The sequence below is a fragment of the Pleurodeles waltl genome, chromosome 1_2 (assembly GCF_031143425.1).
Source record: "Pleurodeles waltl isolate 20211129_DDA chromosome 1_2, aPleWal1.hap1.20221129, whole genome shotgun sequence".
Lineage (NCBI taxonomy): Eukaryota > Metazoa > Chordata > Amphibia > Caudata > Salamandridae > Pleurodeles > Pleurodeles waltl.
This window is the reverse complement of record NC_090437.1, coordinates 663,596,583-663,615,076: the sequence shown is the minus strand read 5'-3', so window position 1 is coordinate 663,615,076 and position 18,494 is coordinate 663,596,583. Positions and strand designations below refer to the sequence as shown.

At 43.9% G+C, this 18,494-nt stretch overlaps 1 protein-coding gene across 4 annotated transcripts in view; it reads right to left on the bottom strand.

The window, feature by feature from the left end:
- ANAPC10 (anaphase promoting complex subunit 10) overlaps nt 1-18,494 on the bottom strand; it is a 275,914-nt gene that overhangs the window by 220,590 nt on the left and 36,830 nt on the right. For 3 of the 4 annotated variants that reach the window (XM_069242599.1, XM_069242602.1, XM_069242600.1), the window contains one exon: nt 3,957-4,077. In XM_069242599.1, the coding sequence (XP_069098700.1) occupies nt 3,957-4,071 (115 nt within the window). In that variant the 5' untranslated portion in view covers nt 4,072-4,077. Of the gene's footprint in view, nt 1-3,956; nt 4,078-6,709; nt 6,853-18,494 lie in introns of those variants that run through there. The other variant, XM_069242601.1, reaches the window with a different exon arrangement.

Sequence of the window (18,494 nt, the reverse complement as noted above, 5' to 3'; positions counted from 1 at the left end):
TTACAAAAACAAGTTCTGGATTTATTCCTAAATTCAAGTATTCAATCAAGAACGGGAAATTATACAGCCAAAATATTTTTGCAAAATCCATTTTATAAAGAGAACCTATGTTTACAAACGTTAGATGTAGGGAGAGTTCTAAACTCCTACTCACTAGTAGTCACTTTTGGGTGTTAATAAAAGGAAGTAAATCAAGTTTGCTATAATTTCTACTGTCCAAAGTTGGGTGGGGCGAGACAGGCTCATTAGAATAAATATAGTAGAAAGTCAACAAAGTTTATCAAATGTAAATATATTGGAGAAGCTTTTGCAGCACAGGAGCGCTCTCAGGAGGGAGGCATTCAACAAGTAAGGACAGTGATGATGAAGACTAGGATTGAGGGTAATGAAGATTACCAGTGAATATTCCACTGGTTAACACCAGAGAAGCTGTACCGCCTGAAAACATTTTTAAACCTCACCAATCAGCCATACAGTGCTACACTCAGAAAACAAAGTTGATCATGCTGGTCCCAGCAACGGAGTTTTCCTTCAATAGCCTAGCCTTGGAATATTTCACAAGAACCACCTTGCATCAAGGCAAGCACATTTTCAAGGAGCAGATTTATTTTTTTAAACTGTTAAAAAAAAAACATGTGTTGGTTTATGCCTGCCAGCATGTAATGTCCTCCTACAAAATCAAATTCGTCCTCCTATGTGAGTATTTCAGAAGAATGTGTTGACTGGTGTATGGTGGTTCTCTGGTACAACTCCTCTGGTAAATAACTGCTTACAAATATGGGATGCACTGCCTTATAGCGTAAGCCAAAATTAAATTCAAACTTTCTTTTTTAAGTTTAATTTTTTTGGTCAATGTTAGAGAGCAGTGCATAAATTCAGGAATCTCACTGTGCTCCAACAAAGAAAAAAAAGCCTGCCCACTCATCCACAAATGCGCAATTACCTAGGAAGGCACTGAAAACACAAATGTTATGCTAATTATGTAACTAACGTTCATGACGCTGAATCTGCAATGAGTAAAGGTGATTTACAGACAAGGATTACATTTATTCTCTGCACCCAACCCTGAAATCTTCACTACTAATAATCTTAAACTCACATCTCTGGCATAAACTATGGCAAATTGTCTGCTGAAAAACAACTGTAAGCCATCACTTAGCTAAATTATACTATATATAGCGTACTTTAAAAAAAAAAAATGTATATATAAATTCCCCTTTAACATAGCTAACACATTCAGCACTTAGCAAGACAAGACATGCATGATGACTGGATGAGATAGTATGGCACAGTACAAAGAGATCACAAAAAAAGGTAGCAATGACATGGTGCAGGTCCAGCAGACATCCCTGGAATAAACAAATGTCTCAACATACCACAGTACAGCCATATAAAGCTGAATAGAACAGAAGTGGCAGTCTAATATACCTTACAGAAGCTGGTAAAGTAACAGCAATTCAGGAGTGATACGGACATTACCAAAGACAAGAGATCCAGCTTTACCAAATAGGAACTTAGAGGGTCCCAAAAGTCTCATGGTCCAGTAGCCGGTGGTAAAGTTGTACCCTAGGTCCCAGACCAGTCCTCGCACAAGGACATGTCCTTTAGCCAGTCCTGAAACTTCGAAGCGTGTCTGCTTCCCCACATCATGGCCATCCTACGTTTATCAAAAAGCAGTCCTGTGGCAATGAAGTTGCCAAAAATTTTAGGCATCTCTTTGACATAACCCAGCAGAACCATAGAGGGAGTGAGTTGAAAAGCATGACCTGTCATGTCAAGCAGTGCTGCATGTGTCTAATTTCAAAACTTGGTCACTGCCAGACAGGACTATGTCAGATGGAGGTAATACACTCCCCCAAAACCCCACATTGCTTGCATTTGGTGTCATTGTTATTATAATAGTGGGCGAGGCCTACAGAGGTAAGGTATGCCCTATGCAAGTATTTATAAAGAATCAACCAATATCTATCATTAGGGGACACCTCCTTGGTTTGTCGACAACAGAATTTCCATTGTTCATCATTTATTGCATGAATCAGATCACCCTCCCATGCCAAGTGAGCCCCGGAAGACTCCATAAACATGCAGTCTATCACTGCATGGTATAATCCTGTGATGAGTTTAAATAGTTGTGGGTTAGAGAGCAAGATTGTCAATACCTGCAATTCAGGGGGCTCCTCTGGAAACATGACGAAGAGGCGATGAACCTCATGGGAGAGCTTACCATAAGCAAGAATATCTAGCATAGTGGCAAGGGTGTCGCCCAGGTATTCTCAGTACGTTTTGAATTTATGTGCGGTGAATAAATAACCCAGTGTATTAATGTGCTTCTTCTCAAGAGACATCAGCAGTTCAGGGGCACAGTTGAGCTGTGGCATATGGTCATATTTAATGGGTATTTGCAAAGTGTATGGTACTGAGACATTACATAAGTAGGTCAATCTATTCCAGGTCCAAATAGTGCACCAAACTGGATTTCCTGAGATAGTCTTGGAAGAGGAACGTATAGGGCCACAGGAAGAGGGACGGGGAATATCAGACCTCGCTTGATAACAACATGAGGGTCCTGTCTACTATTGTGGAACCAGTGATGAATGAATTGCACCTGAGCCATCAAATAATATAGTCCGTGGTTGTCGACCTGCCCATGCCAGCTTAATATTAAGGGAGCGCAGCTGAGCAAAAAAGGCCTTATTTAAGGAATGGAAATATATTTAAACAAATAAAACAACTTGGGCAAAACAACCATTTTGATCAGGGCCATCTTGCCCACCAGCGATAGCTGCAGGGGGATCCATTGGTCAACTTGGGATTGCAGTGGCTCCATATAGCGCCCATAATTTTCACAGATAATGGTAGGGATGATGGTATAAAATAGCTAGATATCTAATTGGTTCAGTCTGCAATTGCAATTGAAAGAATGTGTCTGGTCGGGTGGCAACTTTTGTCAGGAGGACCATGACAGATTTAGACCAATTAATCCTGAGGCCAGACCAATAGGTATAGCGCAGTTTACCCCCCAATATAACCAATTCCTGTTTTTCACTTCTTGTATGGGAGGTGATCCAAAGTGGCTAAATGGAAGCATGTTGTTGCTGCACAAACAACTAGATAAATAATTTTCCATCAGGCAGAGACACCAGCTCCAGGTTTGTCACAGTCAGACTCTGACCTTGAGTCTAGATGTGTGTGCAAACAATTGTTACATTAGGCTTTAGAGGTAAAGATAATAGGCAAAGGAAACCAATTCTCATCTCTGGTAGGATGTACTGTCACTCATTAGTAATCAAGAACCATAGTGTTACAAGAAATACCAGGAAGATATGATGCATTACCCAAGGTTAAGAACTGCCGACCTAGACCTTTCATCATAATGAAGGCGCATACCCCCAAAAACAATCACTCCAGCTGGTGCCCTTACTTGCCTCATTTTTCTGATGCTGTATAGTGTGTAGAGAGAGAATGAGGATCTTTTAACAACAACCATCAGAGTTCCAAAAATCTTACCCTTTTTTAAAGCTTCTACTGTGTTCTTTGAGTTTCATAATAGGTCCCTACTTGCTCCAGGCAGTACAGTACCCAGGGATTCCATATTGATGGTGCCTATTGGAGTATCATCAATAGCACTATATTTCTCAAGGGTGTTCTTGCCAGCAGCTTAAAGTACTGTACTATTTTGACGATGCTGTTATCAATAGTTTCACAAGGAAAAAAAACAACAACTGCCTCACAGAGCCTGTGAAAAAACACCCTGTGTATTGTACAAGAGTAGCTAAACTTTGCCCGGAGGTTCTTCGCAGGGCTGTGTACTGGAATTGGGAAGGGGAATGGTGCCAGTTTTGTCACATTGTATTTTATTCGTACTCAGGTTTTCTGTTTAATTCCATATAACTGTATGCTATGCAGGTAGGAGAAAGATCAGACATCACCACCTCTTAAATTTGATTGCAAGTTACCTGGTTTGCAGGATGATAGGGACCAAACAGCCTGTGACCCTATTTCCCGAACAGTACCAGTTCTTTCCAACTGCTTGGGGTCAGCACCAGGTGGAGTTTTACTAGGTGTTGTCATGTCTCACTAGAAAAGAAAGGTAAAGCACAATCTGATGCCAGTACTTTTGCTATTTTCCATATTTAGTTAAAGGTTTTCAAACATGATACAGAGTTAGCAGCATTTCAGCACTGCAACACCCATTACACAAGTACACAACAAAATCATCACTTCTGCATACACTTCGATTTAAGACCAAAAATTGCAGATTGTTATATAGCAAGTAGTAACTTTTTGAATTCTCACACATTGGTCCCATGATACAGCTCTGTACAACTTTATGGGTGAACATTCTGTATAATAGGATCGTCTCCATCCCAAGATGACATGGAAGGGCTGGGCCGACACAATCTGGACCTATGTAGAGTCACTGACATATGCCCTGGACCGCCTCTCTTCTTCACCTCTTGTGGTTTTAATTAAAATACGGAAGGGAACCAAACTTTTTTCAACTGTATGCATATTATTCCTAATTAATGCAGTGAGTTTTTTTATGGTATGTATTTTCTATACCTCCGACCACAACATGCTTAGGGGTGAAGAGTTTGACGTGTGCTATCGTAAGACAAGCTGTTAGCAGAAAATGGTTGAGCAGTCTGCCTGAGTGGGAAGTCGAAGTACCCTAAGAGAAGCCTTAGAAGGGTCATGGGCAAGCTCAGGGGTGTAATTAATTTGATCTGTCCAATAACCTCTTCCAAAATACTTATATTTTATTAAATTGCCAAACTGTTTGTTCCATTGTACAACTTCCTCTACAGCCCCTCTAACATAAAACCAAGAAGCCATACATAACCTGCAGTCTGAAGGGAATAAGATACTAACAAATTAGAATCTTTTTGCTATTCTCCTAATGTTTATGCACTCAAATCTTTGCTGCCCGCAACCACATTTGAGCTAAGACTCTTCTGAGTGTCGTCCTAGGTCGGGTTCTCAAGTGGCCATATAAGGGGGAACCACCACTCGTCATCTGGAAAGAAGTATTTTATACCAACTCGTGATACACCTTTTAGATAAGACCCTTTTGATATAAGATTCTAATGGGAAATATTCTTGGCCAAGCCAGACGGCCAATAACATGCTGTAAGCTGGAGCTCCCAGCACCTCATCAGAACCTTACACAATTGTGGACGAAGTTCAGGTGACAAATGTATGCACTGGCTATCCCTGACCCATGACACATGGAAAAATAGATTTAACCTGTCCTGATGACGCTGACGGCTTAGAGAGATGGTAGGGCTGTGAGTACAGTACGGATCAACCTTGCAGGAAAATGTTGCTGTGGCCTTGACGCCTGAACAATGCAGTGAAATACAGCATAACCAGGGCTCAGCTGAGCTGCTGACTGAGGGTGTCAGCTGCGGGCGCGTGGGCGGATGCCTGGCCCCGTGGAGACTGTGAGTTGCCTCCAACAGAATGCTAGAGTCTGAAGTGGTGAGGAGGGAGGTGCCACCAGTCGCATCCGGTGGAGAGCTGGCATTGCCTAGTCCTCATGGGTATTTCGCCTTGTGGAGCACTTAGGACACCTGTTAATCTGACTGCAGGTGCGGGTGGTGCGACAACTCACCATGTGACAAGAAAGTGAGCTGCTGTGTTACACAGATTGAGCAAGGGAACTTGATGGTGGGGGTCACTCCCTTCCGCTCAGCTTTCCTTTTCTATTGCCACTGTATGCCATTCTCAGTACAGGCTTGAGAGAGATATAAAAGTGCCTTAATAAATTGTGTGGGACCCCTGGGGTACCTGACCCACATGGAGATTGAGAGAAAAGAAAGTGAACATGTTGGAGACAGAGCTGACAGACATGAAACAAGCATTGGCATAGCCAATAGGTCTTGCCTTTAGAACCTTGTAAGTGTTTAGCCTTGCAGCACATTATCCTGGGTGCTGTGCTACAAATACGACACACTGGACCATGCAGTCTGATTCAGAAATACATGCTTGCTTGACACACAGAATGGAAAGTCTATCAATCAAAGTGCACAGTTTAAAACATTTTGCGAAGGGTGACCTGCTGCTCACGAACCTTGCAACGAGGTGGGCCCAGGGAAGAGGCAGCAAGACCAGGGAGGGTGGCAGGGACGGTGCTAAAAGCAAGCCACAAGGCAGTTCTAAAACAAGCCTCTCTCTGCCCTTTTCTAGGAAATCAGCCTCCACCGAGCTCAGTAATTAAACAGCAAAAGCAGTGATTTCTGAAATTAATACAAGCAATTTCTTCCTCTTGTGATAAAATGTCACTCAAAGTGGAAAAATAAAAAAATGCTACACACATGCCATGTGAGAACTTGGCAGCTCTGAATCAGGCAAGGGATTAAGACTTTAGAATGATTCAATACATCCCCTTCAGCTTTAGGAGTGGCTTTGGCATCGTACAAATGGCTTTAAAGACATAAATAACAGTGGTCATCACTCAATGGTGCAGGATTGTTTTGCTTTTCACTGATGACCAAGCTGACAAAAATCTCTAGAATGCACTTCTTAGTTCAAAGAAGACATTTATTATTTCACCACAAGTTTCCTAAAAGGAGATCAGCATGTTGAAAGCACACGTTTGAAAATAGTCACAGCAATGAAAGAAAAATTTACCAAAATGATTCTCCACTGCAACCTACAAAGCAAATATATGTAATGCAAAGCGAATAATGATTTAAAAATGCATCACCGTAGGGCCTGCCAGGTCCTTGATCTTTCTCAAGCCAGCAAGACGATGATCCCGTTCGACTGCGAAAGAGATCTCTGCCCTCATGGGAAAGATATCCAACGTCTAGAATCCTGATTGAGGCCACTGACCCTCTCACTGTCGCACTGGGTCTTTTTATATCTTAAAAAAACAAAAGGAGCTTTCTGGAAAAAAAACCTCATTTCGCAATTCAAACGTGCTGGCTAGTTAAGATATGCTTTAAAAATAACACATTGGTGTTTGGCCACAATCCCAAGGTGTCAACTCAAAACAAGACCGTTCCCTGCAGTCTGAGTACATCCTTATCAGCAAAAGCCCTTGGTGAGAAAAAGCACAAACACAAGACAGAATGCACAGTTTACAATGTGGAAAATCACGGTCAGCCTTTAACATGGCAGGGTCTAATGCTACGATAAAGTCAATAGGCAGAATGAATCTAAGGCTTAACTGAATACAAAATGTAGTCTGTAACTGGTGAACACTGGACAGCTAATCTAGGTGCAAAGTGGTGCAACGCAAATTAAGTGGTCAAATCATACATTTCACTACAATGATAAAACACTTTCTTGAGGAAACTGTTGTGCCTTCTGGTGGGAAGAGTTCTAACTGTACATTCCCATTAAGCCCATAATTGGTAAAGCAATTTCCATTTCAAAGCATTCCTCAGACAATCTAAAACCCACATGAAAGTTTGCTATGAAATTGTCTGGAGCTCATTTGACCTTAAGGATGTTAATAGATCTATACCGCTAGAGTGACCAACCCATGCCATTACAGTGAACCAGGCTTAGACAATGTGCTGGGACTATAGGAGAGTGTGCACTGTACAAAATATTTGTGTATAGTTTGTTAACATCAGGGTACTTTGACTGCAGTCAACCTATGGATCAGGAAACAGATGTGATATGAGCCACCAACGCAAAGTACTATAAACTGTATCGCAGTAAAAGCTGCTTGCCATGGACACCATCGCTGAGTGAGGGAAAAGGAATAAAGAGTGGGCCAAAAGGTCTGTTATAAAAATAAAACGCTGTAAAAATGGCTCCCATTTGTCCTAATTTAACTCCCTTTTGCCACTCTATTTAGCCCCAAATGACTGACCCACAGGCTTACTATACAACACATTATACAGCATTGATTAATTATTTCCCTACATGCATAGAGGTTAGGGTATGTGTAATAAGCAGTGGCAAGCATTCAAGCATACTGGCAAGCAAAGCCTACCTCTGCAGTGTGTGCACTCCATGGCTGACAATTGAAATGCTAGCATGGAAGGAGAGCAAACAACATTTGTCGCTCACAGGCACAGCACCTCCAGATCATCCAGCATGGACAACAGCCTCTCTTTCTGCTGCCCTTCAAACAAGCCATGGACGTTTTGTGTTTGTACAGCTCCCTCTCACACTGCCATTAAGGAAGTAAAATAACTACACAAAGAAGACAGAGGGTTGAGCTGAAGATCTAACAGGAAATAGCCCTTACGTGGTGCCGCAATATTGGAGTGAATTATTTTTCCAAGACTGAGAATGGCTTGATACTGTATATATACACGTGGTGTTTGATTACAATTTTCAGTTGGGGTCATTAGGACACTCTACAACATGTTTTGAAAGTACTTTCTTCTTTTATATACTTTTTAAATTATGTTGTGATTATGGTTTTAGGTGATTTTTAAGCACTTTAGTGCAGACCAGGCCATTAAAATAGTGGTCATACCAGTAAACAAACAGGCACCGTGCAGAAGAAAAGAAAGGTGTGCGGCTGCCATGCTGAACGATAACGCATGGCAGTCGTAAAACGTGAGCCCCACATTAGGGAAACCGAAAACATGACAAATCATAGAAATCTGTGCAGATGTTGGCAGCTGAGGGCACAACAAGGTTAAAGAAAAGTTTAACTCTGAATATGCATCCAGTCACAAGTACTCAAAATGGCCAAGTACACCAAAAAATAACTGTCCGAAGCTTCCACTACAAACCCACTTCCCAACAGGAAGTAAAGAAAAAAAGTAGTCCCAGACAAAGAGCGATATGCACCAAAGTGGAAAGATAGGAGTAGTTAGGCACCGCTCTCTGGGCGTTAAAAAATGATGAAATTGAGGGACAAAGAAGAAAGATTACCCACTAGAAAGCAAACATTTTTGAAGGACAGTCCAAGTTACCAATAAAAAGCCAGTAGGTAGGATGTAAGCCCACCAAGTGAATACAGCATGTCTCGAGAGAGAGTGCATGCACTGCCTAGGCTTGACCTAAAAAGTAACCAGCACGCTGTGGGAATTGACTTGCTCCTAGGAAAATAGATGAAGATTTAGAGGAGAGATTTTGCTGCAATAATTTAGATTTATAGTCTTCCACAAGTTGGTTGAGGGAATGCACCAGAGGCATTCATTGAAAAATGGACCAGGGACACCTTACACCCTAGCAGACTCTCAATGGTATTTGTGGTTGAAAGGGATAATAGGGCATTGAAACCGATGTCACACCCTAGAGCATAGCCAAGAGCACTAATTGTGAGGATCTTAAGCTACAAAGACAGATATGTTGCTGTTCAACGTGTCAGACACCAAGGAGACTTGATGTTCAAAGACTGACAAACCTCATCTTCCTAAATTATATGCAAAGGCTTAAAAAAATGAGGAAGTCCTTTTTTTAGGTAAAACAAAAGCTTGGAGCAATGATTCTGAAATAAATTCTACTTTTCCTTGCCATGGAACGACTGATCTACAATGGAAAGTTGTATTTGTTAACGGAGACCCAGGAGTTCAGGGATTGGCTGTATTTATAAACATGGAAGGGGACTGGGACAACCCCTGCATCAATCAATAACTGGAAGTTTGAGAACATCCTATAGAACAGATTTCTAGTGAACAGCCCAGAGTGCAGAGCTCTTAATGCAATGGCAAAAGAATCTTGTTTCAGGACGATAGAACACAGGGAATGGAAGGCCATCATAGTTTAACAGTGGACGACTTGAATGTAGAACAAACACGTCATGAGTGCAGTAGCATGGTGTGTACCGAGGGACAAGCCTAGAGAGAGACAACGGACGTAGTGAGCACTGATAAGCCCTGTACCTGAAAATTCAATGAGAACTTTACTTAATTGAATTGCACGATATTTTTTTGGGGGGTTGGGGAAGGTGAGATCTGATGCCACTTGAGGAGGAATATTTGAATGCTGCATTGTGAATAATTGTGCCAGAGTGAGTAACAGATATTATAACTGAGGTCATACGAGATGGGGTGGCTGAGAGTGATACTTGTATCAAGGCGTTGGATGTTAACACTGACAAACACCCTTCTTTATCCTCAGTGCTTCTAAGTTGGAGAATACTTGATTTCAAGATCTGTTTAGGTTAGTGTGGGTGGAAATCTAGTTTGGTTGTAAATACACCATCCCTCCACAACTGAGGGCAATATATCTGACAACAGTCTGCTACAACACATGCTCCTTGCAGTCAGCAACATCTCTCGGGCACAGAAAGACTATAGACTTTTAGAATAAATTATGTAACCTTTGCAGATTTGATGCATTTCCCAATGAGGGATTCAGTGTGTTGGAGATGGCCCTTCTTAGAGGATTTCACTGAACATTTTTGCTTTTTACTCCCGGTCCTTTTCTGACTCTCTTTGCGTGGCCTTAGGACTCTGGGCACTTTCCCACTGTACTGCAGTGCACTGAATGTGTCACCCACTAGAATAGCCTGTAAAGCATGTAGCAGACCAGCCAATGCAGGCCTGTGGAGGCGCAGGTGGGCTTGGGCTTAGGTTGGCACTACTAACGTCATAGCCAATCCTGAGGTGACCCTCCGCTACCCCTAGAAAACGCCGGGCGGGGCAGGTGGCAGATAGGAGACTGGGCACGTACACATGGGTGTTCCCATGCCCGGTAGGAAAAAAAAAAAACATGTGGGGTCTTCCTACCTAATGGGTCAGCTTTCCCCATCAACAGCTATGGCTGGGAGGGGGTCATGTTGGAGAAGGCCCTTCTTAGGGGATTTCCCTGAAATGTTTTGCGTTTTCTTCCCAGTCCTTTGCTGACTCTCTTTGCGTGGCCTTAGGACTCTGGACAGTTTCCTACTGTACTGCAGCGGGAAAGTGTGTGTACCCTGCCTACGCATGCTAGGAGAGGGTGCTTACGTGACTGGTTCAGGTGCTATACCATGGATGTCATTTAGGGGTTGCAGCTGCGACTCCCAGCTTGCGCTTTGTGACCCCTACCACTGCCTCTACGACCCCCTGGCCTCACAGGTGGCAAAATCAGTGCCAGGAACACAGGGGAAGCTCGTCCTTATGGACTTTGCTTAGGGCTCCACTTTCTAGCTTTCAATCAGTTTTTTTTATTATTATGCTAATAGTGGATGACACATTATTCGCTAGTAGTGTAAAAAAATGGAGTACAGTTAGCTGGTATATTGACCCTTCTTGGTAGCTTAGGTGAGTAAAAACCACTTTTAAATGTATGTTGTGTGCTTGCTTGTGGGTGAGAGTGTGCTTATGCAAAAGTGTGTGTGTGTGTGAGTGAGTGAGTGAATGTGTGTTTGTGTAAGTGTGTGTGAGTAAAAGTAGATATAAAATGGCTTGTGATGTCACTTCCGCTACCCCTGGCATTTTGGTGAACTGACGTCCATGTGCTGTACCCTGGAGTGCCCTGCAAAAAGGTACTCCATATACCCGGGGAGGGTACAGTCCTGGCTACTTGTGGGAAGTTGCTCTGAGTGTGCCACCCATTACAATAGGCTGTGAAACATGTAGCAGAACTGCCAATGCAGGCCTGTGGAGGCGCACTTGCATTTGGACTGATGTTGGCACTACTGATGACATCGTCAATCCTGAGGGGACCCTCTGCCATACCCTAGAGCATCCCCTAAAGGGCATGGCAGGTGGTAGATGGGAGACTGGCAGGTACACATTGGTTTCCCATGCCCGGTAGGGAAGAAACCCCCCCTTAGGTTCTCCCTACCTAGAGGGGTCAGCTCTTCCCATAGGTTTTTGCTGATTCCCTACCTGGTGGCTTTAGGGCCCTGGGCCCTTTCCCTCTGTCAATGCACATTCCTACATATATGAAGAAGGGGGCACTGGCCAGTGTGGGTGCATGTGCCACCGGCATGCCAAACATGCTGGGCCTGTCGTAGCAGGCAAGGGTGCGCACTGGCCGCTATGGCAGGGTTAAATATGTATCCAGCCAGTTATAAGAGACCTAGGTGTGACCACTAGCAACTATGGTGCTTTAAACAAGTAACTAGCCTGATTTATCAGGCCTGTGTGCGCACTTGCACCTTTGGTGCTTTTAAACATATGTCCAGCCTGCCAATGCAGGGTTGCATGTGCACAAGGGCATGTATGCCCAGGGAGTGAACGATACCCATGTGTGTTTTCACTGCATAGGGGAGCTGCTCTGCCCTCAGGTTAACATGGGAAAAGTGCTACAATTACTCTGAGCTGCAACAGTGGCTTGTAGCCGAGCAGCCTCATGTTGTTTACCATCATTAGATTCTTCTTGACAAGCCCCTTTCTATGGTAAAGGTGTTTTTGTCAATAATAATGGAAAAATGCCACTTCTAGAAAGTGGATTTTTCTCAGCCCTAGAATGCTTTGTGTGCTTTTTAATTCAACTGAGTCTGCACTTGGGGATGGAGGAGCACATTTGTGCATTCCCTAGCAAGAGCTATAAAACTTGGGCACACAACTGGAACGAATACCTCTGACATTTGTGGGCCTGGCTAGATAGATTGGAGGGAGAGGTTCTGACACTTGGCCTCTCCATTTGTGGGCCTGGCTGGATAGATTGGAGGGAGAGGTTCTGACATTTGGCCTCTCAGAGCCAGATCATGGCCCACATAAAGATAAAGATCTGCATTCCACAGTCCCATGGCAGACAGGACTGAAATTCAGGAGAGATATCTGTGGTTTTAAGGGGAACCCACTGAACCTCCCCCAACTTCAAAGACACTACAGTATAGCTGCTGGTGCCCCACTGAAGCAAAGTAAAGATACAATTGTAAGAATGTGGTGCACACTGCAAGAAGAAGTTGTTGTGCACAAGGAGTAATTACTGCTCTAGGAAGGGACCGTACACTCTTCCTGCATCACGGCTGGCCTGGGCAAACTGGTTGCGGCTTTGTGGCACTCTGAAGTGTACTCTTCAAGGGCTTGCTGCTTTGCCCCCTGTGCTCGGTGGAGGTCTCAGGGACATCAGAGACCTCCCATGAGGGACCTACACTTTCTACATGTGTCATCTGGAGAGGGGTGTCCTCTTAAGTGCCTACATCGTATGCTGGACGTCACCTGGTAGCAGCACTGCAGGCGTGGAACCAAGTATTGCGGCTGGAGACCATATTTGTCTGGTACGGAGCCATCAAAGTACTGGCCGCATTCAAGGAGTGTGGCCTTTCATCGTGGCGCTACGGCACGCACTACCATCTGGTTGTTAGTGAGCGAAATCACTGGTTGTGGGACCCTGTGTGGCCTGCCTTTATTAAGCGTGCCGCATTTCTCTTGTGTGACACTCAACTGCAAGCTCATTGCATGCTATGTCCGATTCACTGGTTGAGACCTTCGGAGTTGGGGGCATTCCCGCAGCAGTATTGCATTCTACCTCCTGTGGCACCACTGAACTTGCGCATATGTGAGTGACCATTTTTGTCCGGTGCAACTCACGACATCGCGCACCAAACGTTGTGACTCAATCCAGGGAGGTACGGCATTGGTAACTTTCCATGTGTGATCGGCTCTGACTGGTACGATCCCAATCCAGGGAACTTTTTGTGTGTGTCTGGATCTATCTGGTGCAACTCAAGTCATCCCACACCAGATGTTCTGCCTCATTTCAGCGAGGTGCAGATTTGGAAACTCTTCCTGTGCAACTGGGACAGTCTGGGGTGACTCACGTCATGGCATCCCATTGTGCCTCCTACAAGAAAGGTGCAGATTTGGTAACTATCTGTATATTGTAGCGCTTGGCTGGGCCGGTGCCACTGTAAACGGTGTGTATTCCACAGTGACCCTCCCCCCGTGCTTGGCAGATCTGGGGCCCGCGCTGGAAGACACTGTGTGGAGACCCCCCGAGTGAACTTCCCGAGTGTTGGCCAGATCTCCATTTGTCGATTATTGCCTGATCAACCCCTATCTTTTTGCCTCCCCCTCATCTTTGCCCCGGGTCCTGAATAAGTGTGAATCCGGCCGTGAGTCACCTAGTCCCCTGGAGAAAGGGTGCTATCATCTCCACCTCGTGTGGGGGCAGGGGGTAGCGGGAACTGGTTGGTGAGTGAAGGAATGTTTGGATCCAAGGGGGAGGGTCTGTGAGTGCAGTGACTACTAGCCTGTCAGATATCAGTGCACCGCATTAGGGTGCTTGGAGCGAGTGTGTGTTATACTAGCCTGCCTTATATCCATTCCACCGCGTAATGATGCAGAGCGAGTGAGTGACCGCCTGTGATTGACCACAGAACACAGTCATACACGTTGTTTCTTAGTCTGAGGAATATCACAGTTAACATTGGGTTTTACCTATGCGGCCTAGGCCACGGAACTATCTAAAGGTGCTGCTGTTACCTGTATGTACACATTGCTGCTAATGTTACGAACTGGGATGCATCCTAGAATTGGGTGACATTGCATTAGGGGAAATCCCTAGGGCGGGTCTCATGCTGACAGTGAGTTGCCACTGAATGAGAGTGCTTGGAGGGAAAGTGCTATTTTTCTCACATGTAGATACCAATTATGTCTTTTTAACACAGTTGGGCCAAGTACTGCTAGTGATATTTCTAAATGTAATTTATATCCAGATTTACATAATGTTCATGTTGTGTTAACTAATGTGTGTGTTGAATACAAACTTTATTTACATACACCTTGTGTGAAGTCTGTTTTTTGATGCTCAATGTATTTGTTGTGTGGTAGTGCTGTGTCAATGCTTTACACATTGCCCCTGTGATAAGAAGGACTGCTCTGTGCCACGCTACCCAAGGGTAAGCACAGATTATACAGCAAGAGTAATCACCCACCCCTGACATCAGTGGTAGGTTCTGCCTGGCTAGGCCCCACCTCAGCAAACCAGAACGTGCAGCCTCCAACAGAGTGTCTGAACCACATTGCCTGAAAATAGAGACAGTCTTATTAGAAGGTCGGGGAGAGGTAACTGGTGTCCATCACACATATATAAAGCTGTTGTTTGAGCACACAGAGAGAACACTTGCATTCTGTAGCAGTGATGCTTTCATTGAAACCTCCAAGTGTTTGTCTTCATTCGGGAAGCAGAGTCTACTGTGCTTGACATTATTGTAAGGCACCGACTTAAAGGCCAGTGAGATCTTTGCCAGCAGCCAACCTATGCTGAAGATTAACCTGCTGAATTTTGATTTTCAGCAACCCTACATGGGGAATCCAGATAAAGTCTGATGAAAAACCAGAATTGATATGGTGACAAGCAGCCAACCTTTCCTCAGAAGCTTGTGGAACACCCAGGCTTGTTGATTTTGAGTAATTGATCAGGAGCCATGAAACTGTACAAAATTTCTGAATTTAATTAATTAAATTTGGTATGGATTGTTCAGAGAGAGTTGCCAAGCACAGAATGTTATCTGTGAAGAGAACCAATTTATATGTACAAGAACCAACTGTTACTCCATGAATAAGAGCACTGTTGTTATTTTTTAGACCAGGGGCTCCATGTGCAGGACCAATAACGATGGTGACAAGGGGCAACCTTTTCTCATTCCTCTTGTAAGCACTATGGGAGGAGTCTTCACTTTGTTAACCTTAAGCTTAGTACTTGGGCTTTGAAACTTTGTTAAATTGTTAGCAGTTATGGTGTGTGTTTTTATTTTTTATTTTATTAAATACATGTAGCATTAGAAATAATTGCATACAAAAGGAACTTTAAAAGATGCTAAAGTTCATGTAAAAACAGCTCATGGGACCCAATGAGTTATCAAAAGAATATGTTAAAAGTGAGACTGTACACGATAAAAGGTTTTTAGGTGAAAAGTACCAGCAAAGGTATTTGGGTAATAATACATGTGGGGGCGAAGCCTATGCGACTACTTTTACAGTGGTGAGTTTGTAAAGTCTAGCCGCTGGGAATACAGTGCTGGGCAATGACACGTGGGACGGAGAGTCAAAGTCCAGGCTTCAATGGCAGTGGTCTTCCAGTCAAGCTTTCCGGGAGAAATCTTGAACTCTACAGTTTAGTTTTTTAGCCTTTTTTCTGCACAAGCCAAGAAATTAGCAAAGTGCACGGTGAGTCTGAGATCGATGGCTAGCAGGGCCTCAATTGCTGCTTTTCTGCATGTTCTGATTCCTCTCAATAGGAAAATTAATTTGAGCCAGTATTTGTGCTCTGTCAGGAGGGCAGGATAAGCACATAGTATGTGTTTGAAGGGGAAGTTGCATAGACGGTATTTGGTCCTGCCGTTTGGATTCTGCCATCTAAGGGCCAGGTCTAGGGTTGGTAGGTCTCAAAGTCAATGTCTGATGATCTGCTATTTTACTGTTGCAAAGAGGTCAGCTGCCAGCTACGATCGAAAATGCAGGTTTTGTAGCTATTTATCACCAAGTAAGCGTGTGATCACTTTGCCAGCGTGCTTTTGTCTGCCATGAAGGAGAGGTGACGTAAGGCTTTCTTAACTATGATTTTGAAGGCCAGGGATGTGGTTGCCTCACATTATACTACACCCAGTTTTAGATTTACAATTGTCTGATCAAGGTATGCTTAGGTGCAAAAAACGCTCATTGGGCCTCCATTTCTTTCCAGAGGGGTTGATTTAATGTGTCCGGATGTGCGCTCAGAAATCTGTCAGAATTTTACAAATGATCCCTGAAGCATTACTTTTTGGCTAGTATAACCAAACTTCAGGTGTATTTGGACTGTGGTGGCCCAAGAAGGTAGTGAGAAAATCTTCTGATATGTTCTTAGGACCATGGTGTCAAGGAGATGTGCATCCCTGCTATACAGGGCTTCCAAGCCATATGCTATCGTTGATATCAACTTTGCCCTGATGAGCTTCAAAAGGGGCTTTGAGGTGACCCAGGAAGATACTTTGCAAGTTTTTTGAAGGCATGTATGAGGGATCCTACCATATTATGAATATACTTATTGTGCAGTAGGAAGGATCCTCTGCTATCAATTTGGATGCCCAGGTACAAGTTGGTGTCAGCTTTGAGGATCTTACTACTGTTGAGGAACCACTCGCCGTATTTTTTATTATGTCTCTATTACCATTATTTTTGTCTTTGGTAAATTCAACCCCCCGGTGGTTCTTTGTGAAGTAGTGGTGTAAAACATTTAACAGTCTCTGTAGGCCTGCTTTGGTGTGGCTCATCTGGAGTGCAATGTCTGTATAAAAAATCTCCCCATATGCTTTCTGCCTAGTTTGGGAGGATGGGCTGAGAGGCCAGTCTGGACAATTGCCAGATTTGCCAGGAAGATGTTGAAGAGGAGCAGGGTGAGGACACATTCTTGTTTCAAGCCGACTGTAGTTGGGATTTTTCCTGAGACGGTGCTCCCGTCTCCTACCTTTACGCGCACCGACGTGTTAGCGTGGAGCTCTTGTATTGCACTCAGGGCGGTCAGTTTTGCTCACAGAATAACTCTTGGGATTGAATCGAAGGCTGCCTTGAAGACTACGAAACCAATGTAGAAAAAGGAGGAGCTTAGTTTTATTTTATCGATCATGAGTGTGATGGCTATTAGGTTGGTGGTGGTGCCCGTCCCTTTTATAAACCTAGTTTAACTGCATGTTGTTATTATCAGATATCCAAGACTCAAGTTCCTTTAGAAGGAGGCCCCTGTAGTATTTCGCATCACTGTCCAGCAAGGAGATTTGCCGGTAATTTCATGGGATAGAGGGTTAGCTGCCTTTGAAGATTGGATGTACAATGGCCCTTCACTAGGAGTCTGGGATCTAACAGCTCAAGAGAGCTTGATTATAAAGTAGGAATACGATTTTGGCTCATGTTGATGATTTGGCTTTTATCAGCGCATGTGGAAGGCCGTTGGGACCTGGAGTTCCATCTGCCTTACTTTTGTTGATGAGGCGCTCTATTTTTGATTATGTGCATGGAATGGATGAGATGACGCAAGAGGGTTGGTGGGTGGGCTTGAGTCCTGTGGTCCCTCGACTGCCCAGAGGATCGGAGATGTGAGACCCAGGCAACTTCCGAGATCCTGCCATTATTGGCAGCTACCTTTTATTTTTCAAGATTGTTTATAAACCCCCAGAATTGTTTTGGAGCTGGGACTTTTGCAGGCTGCAAGCAATTTGGCCCAGAAGATGTTGGCATGGTTGTTTCTATGTTCCCAGATTTGGCACTTTTATTTTCTTTGTAATGCCCTGACCTTTGTTTTATTGTTTTAATTGAAGCTTTTACAAGCTAGCAGATTTAACTCCCTGTTTAGTTCCCTTTTTAGGGATCTTACAGCCAGCGGCAAACTGCGGGGTCTTGCCAGGCTAAAGGTCAGTTGATGGGCCTTGCCTTTTGCTGGTTTTTGGCATGCAAGTATGGTTGTCAATAAAGTTCCCATATGGTGATGTAATTTTAGCTGGCAGTGGAGCTAAGAAGGCTTCAAGCACCTACTCAAATGATTCTGCAATGGTGCCCTTCCAGACTAGCCTCTTCATATTCACTGTGTGAGGAGCAGATCCCAGGATCTGGACTGCTTTATGAGCTTGCATATAAAGGTTGAGTTCGATATGTTGTGGAAAGTTGTCACTTTCGGTATGCTGGTCTATTTTGAACACTTCAACAAGAGGGAACAGTGGTCCGTTC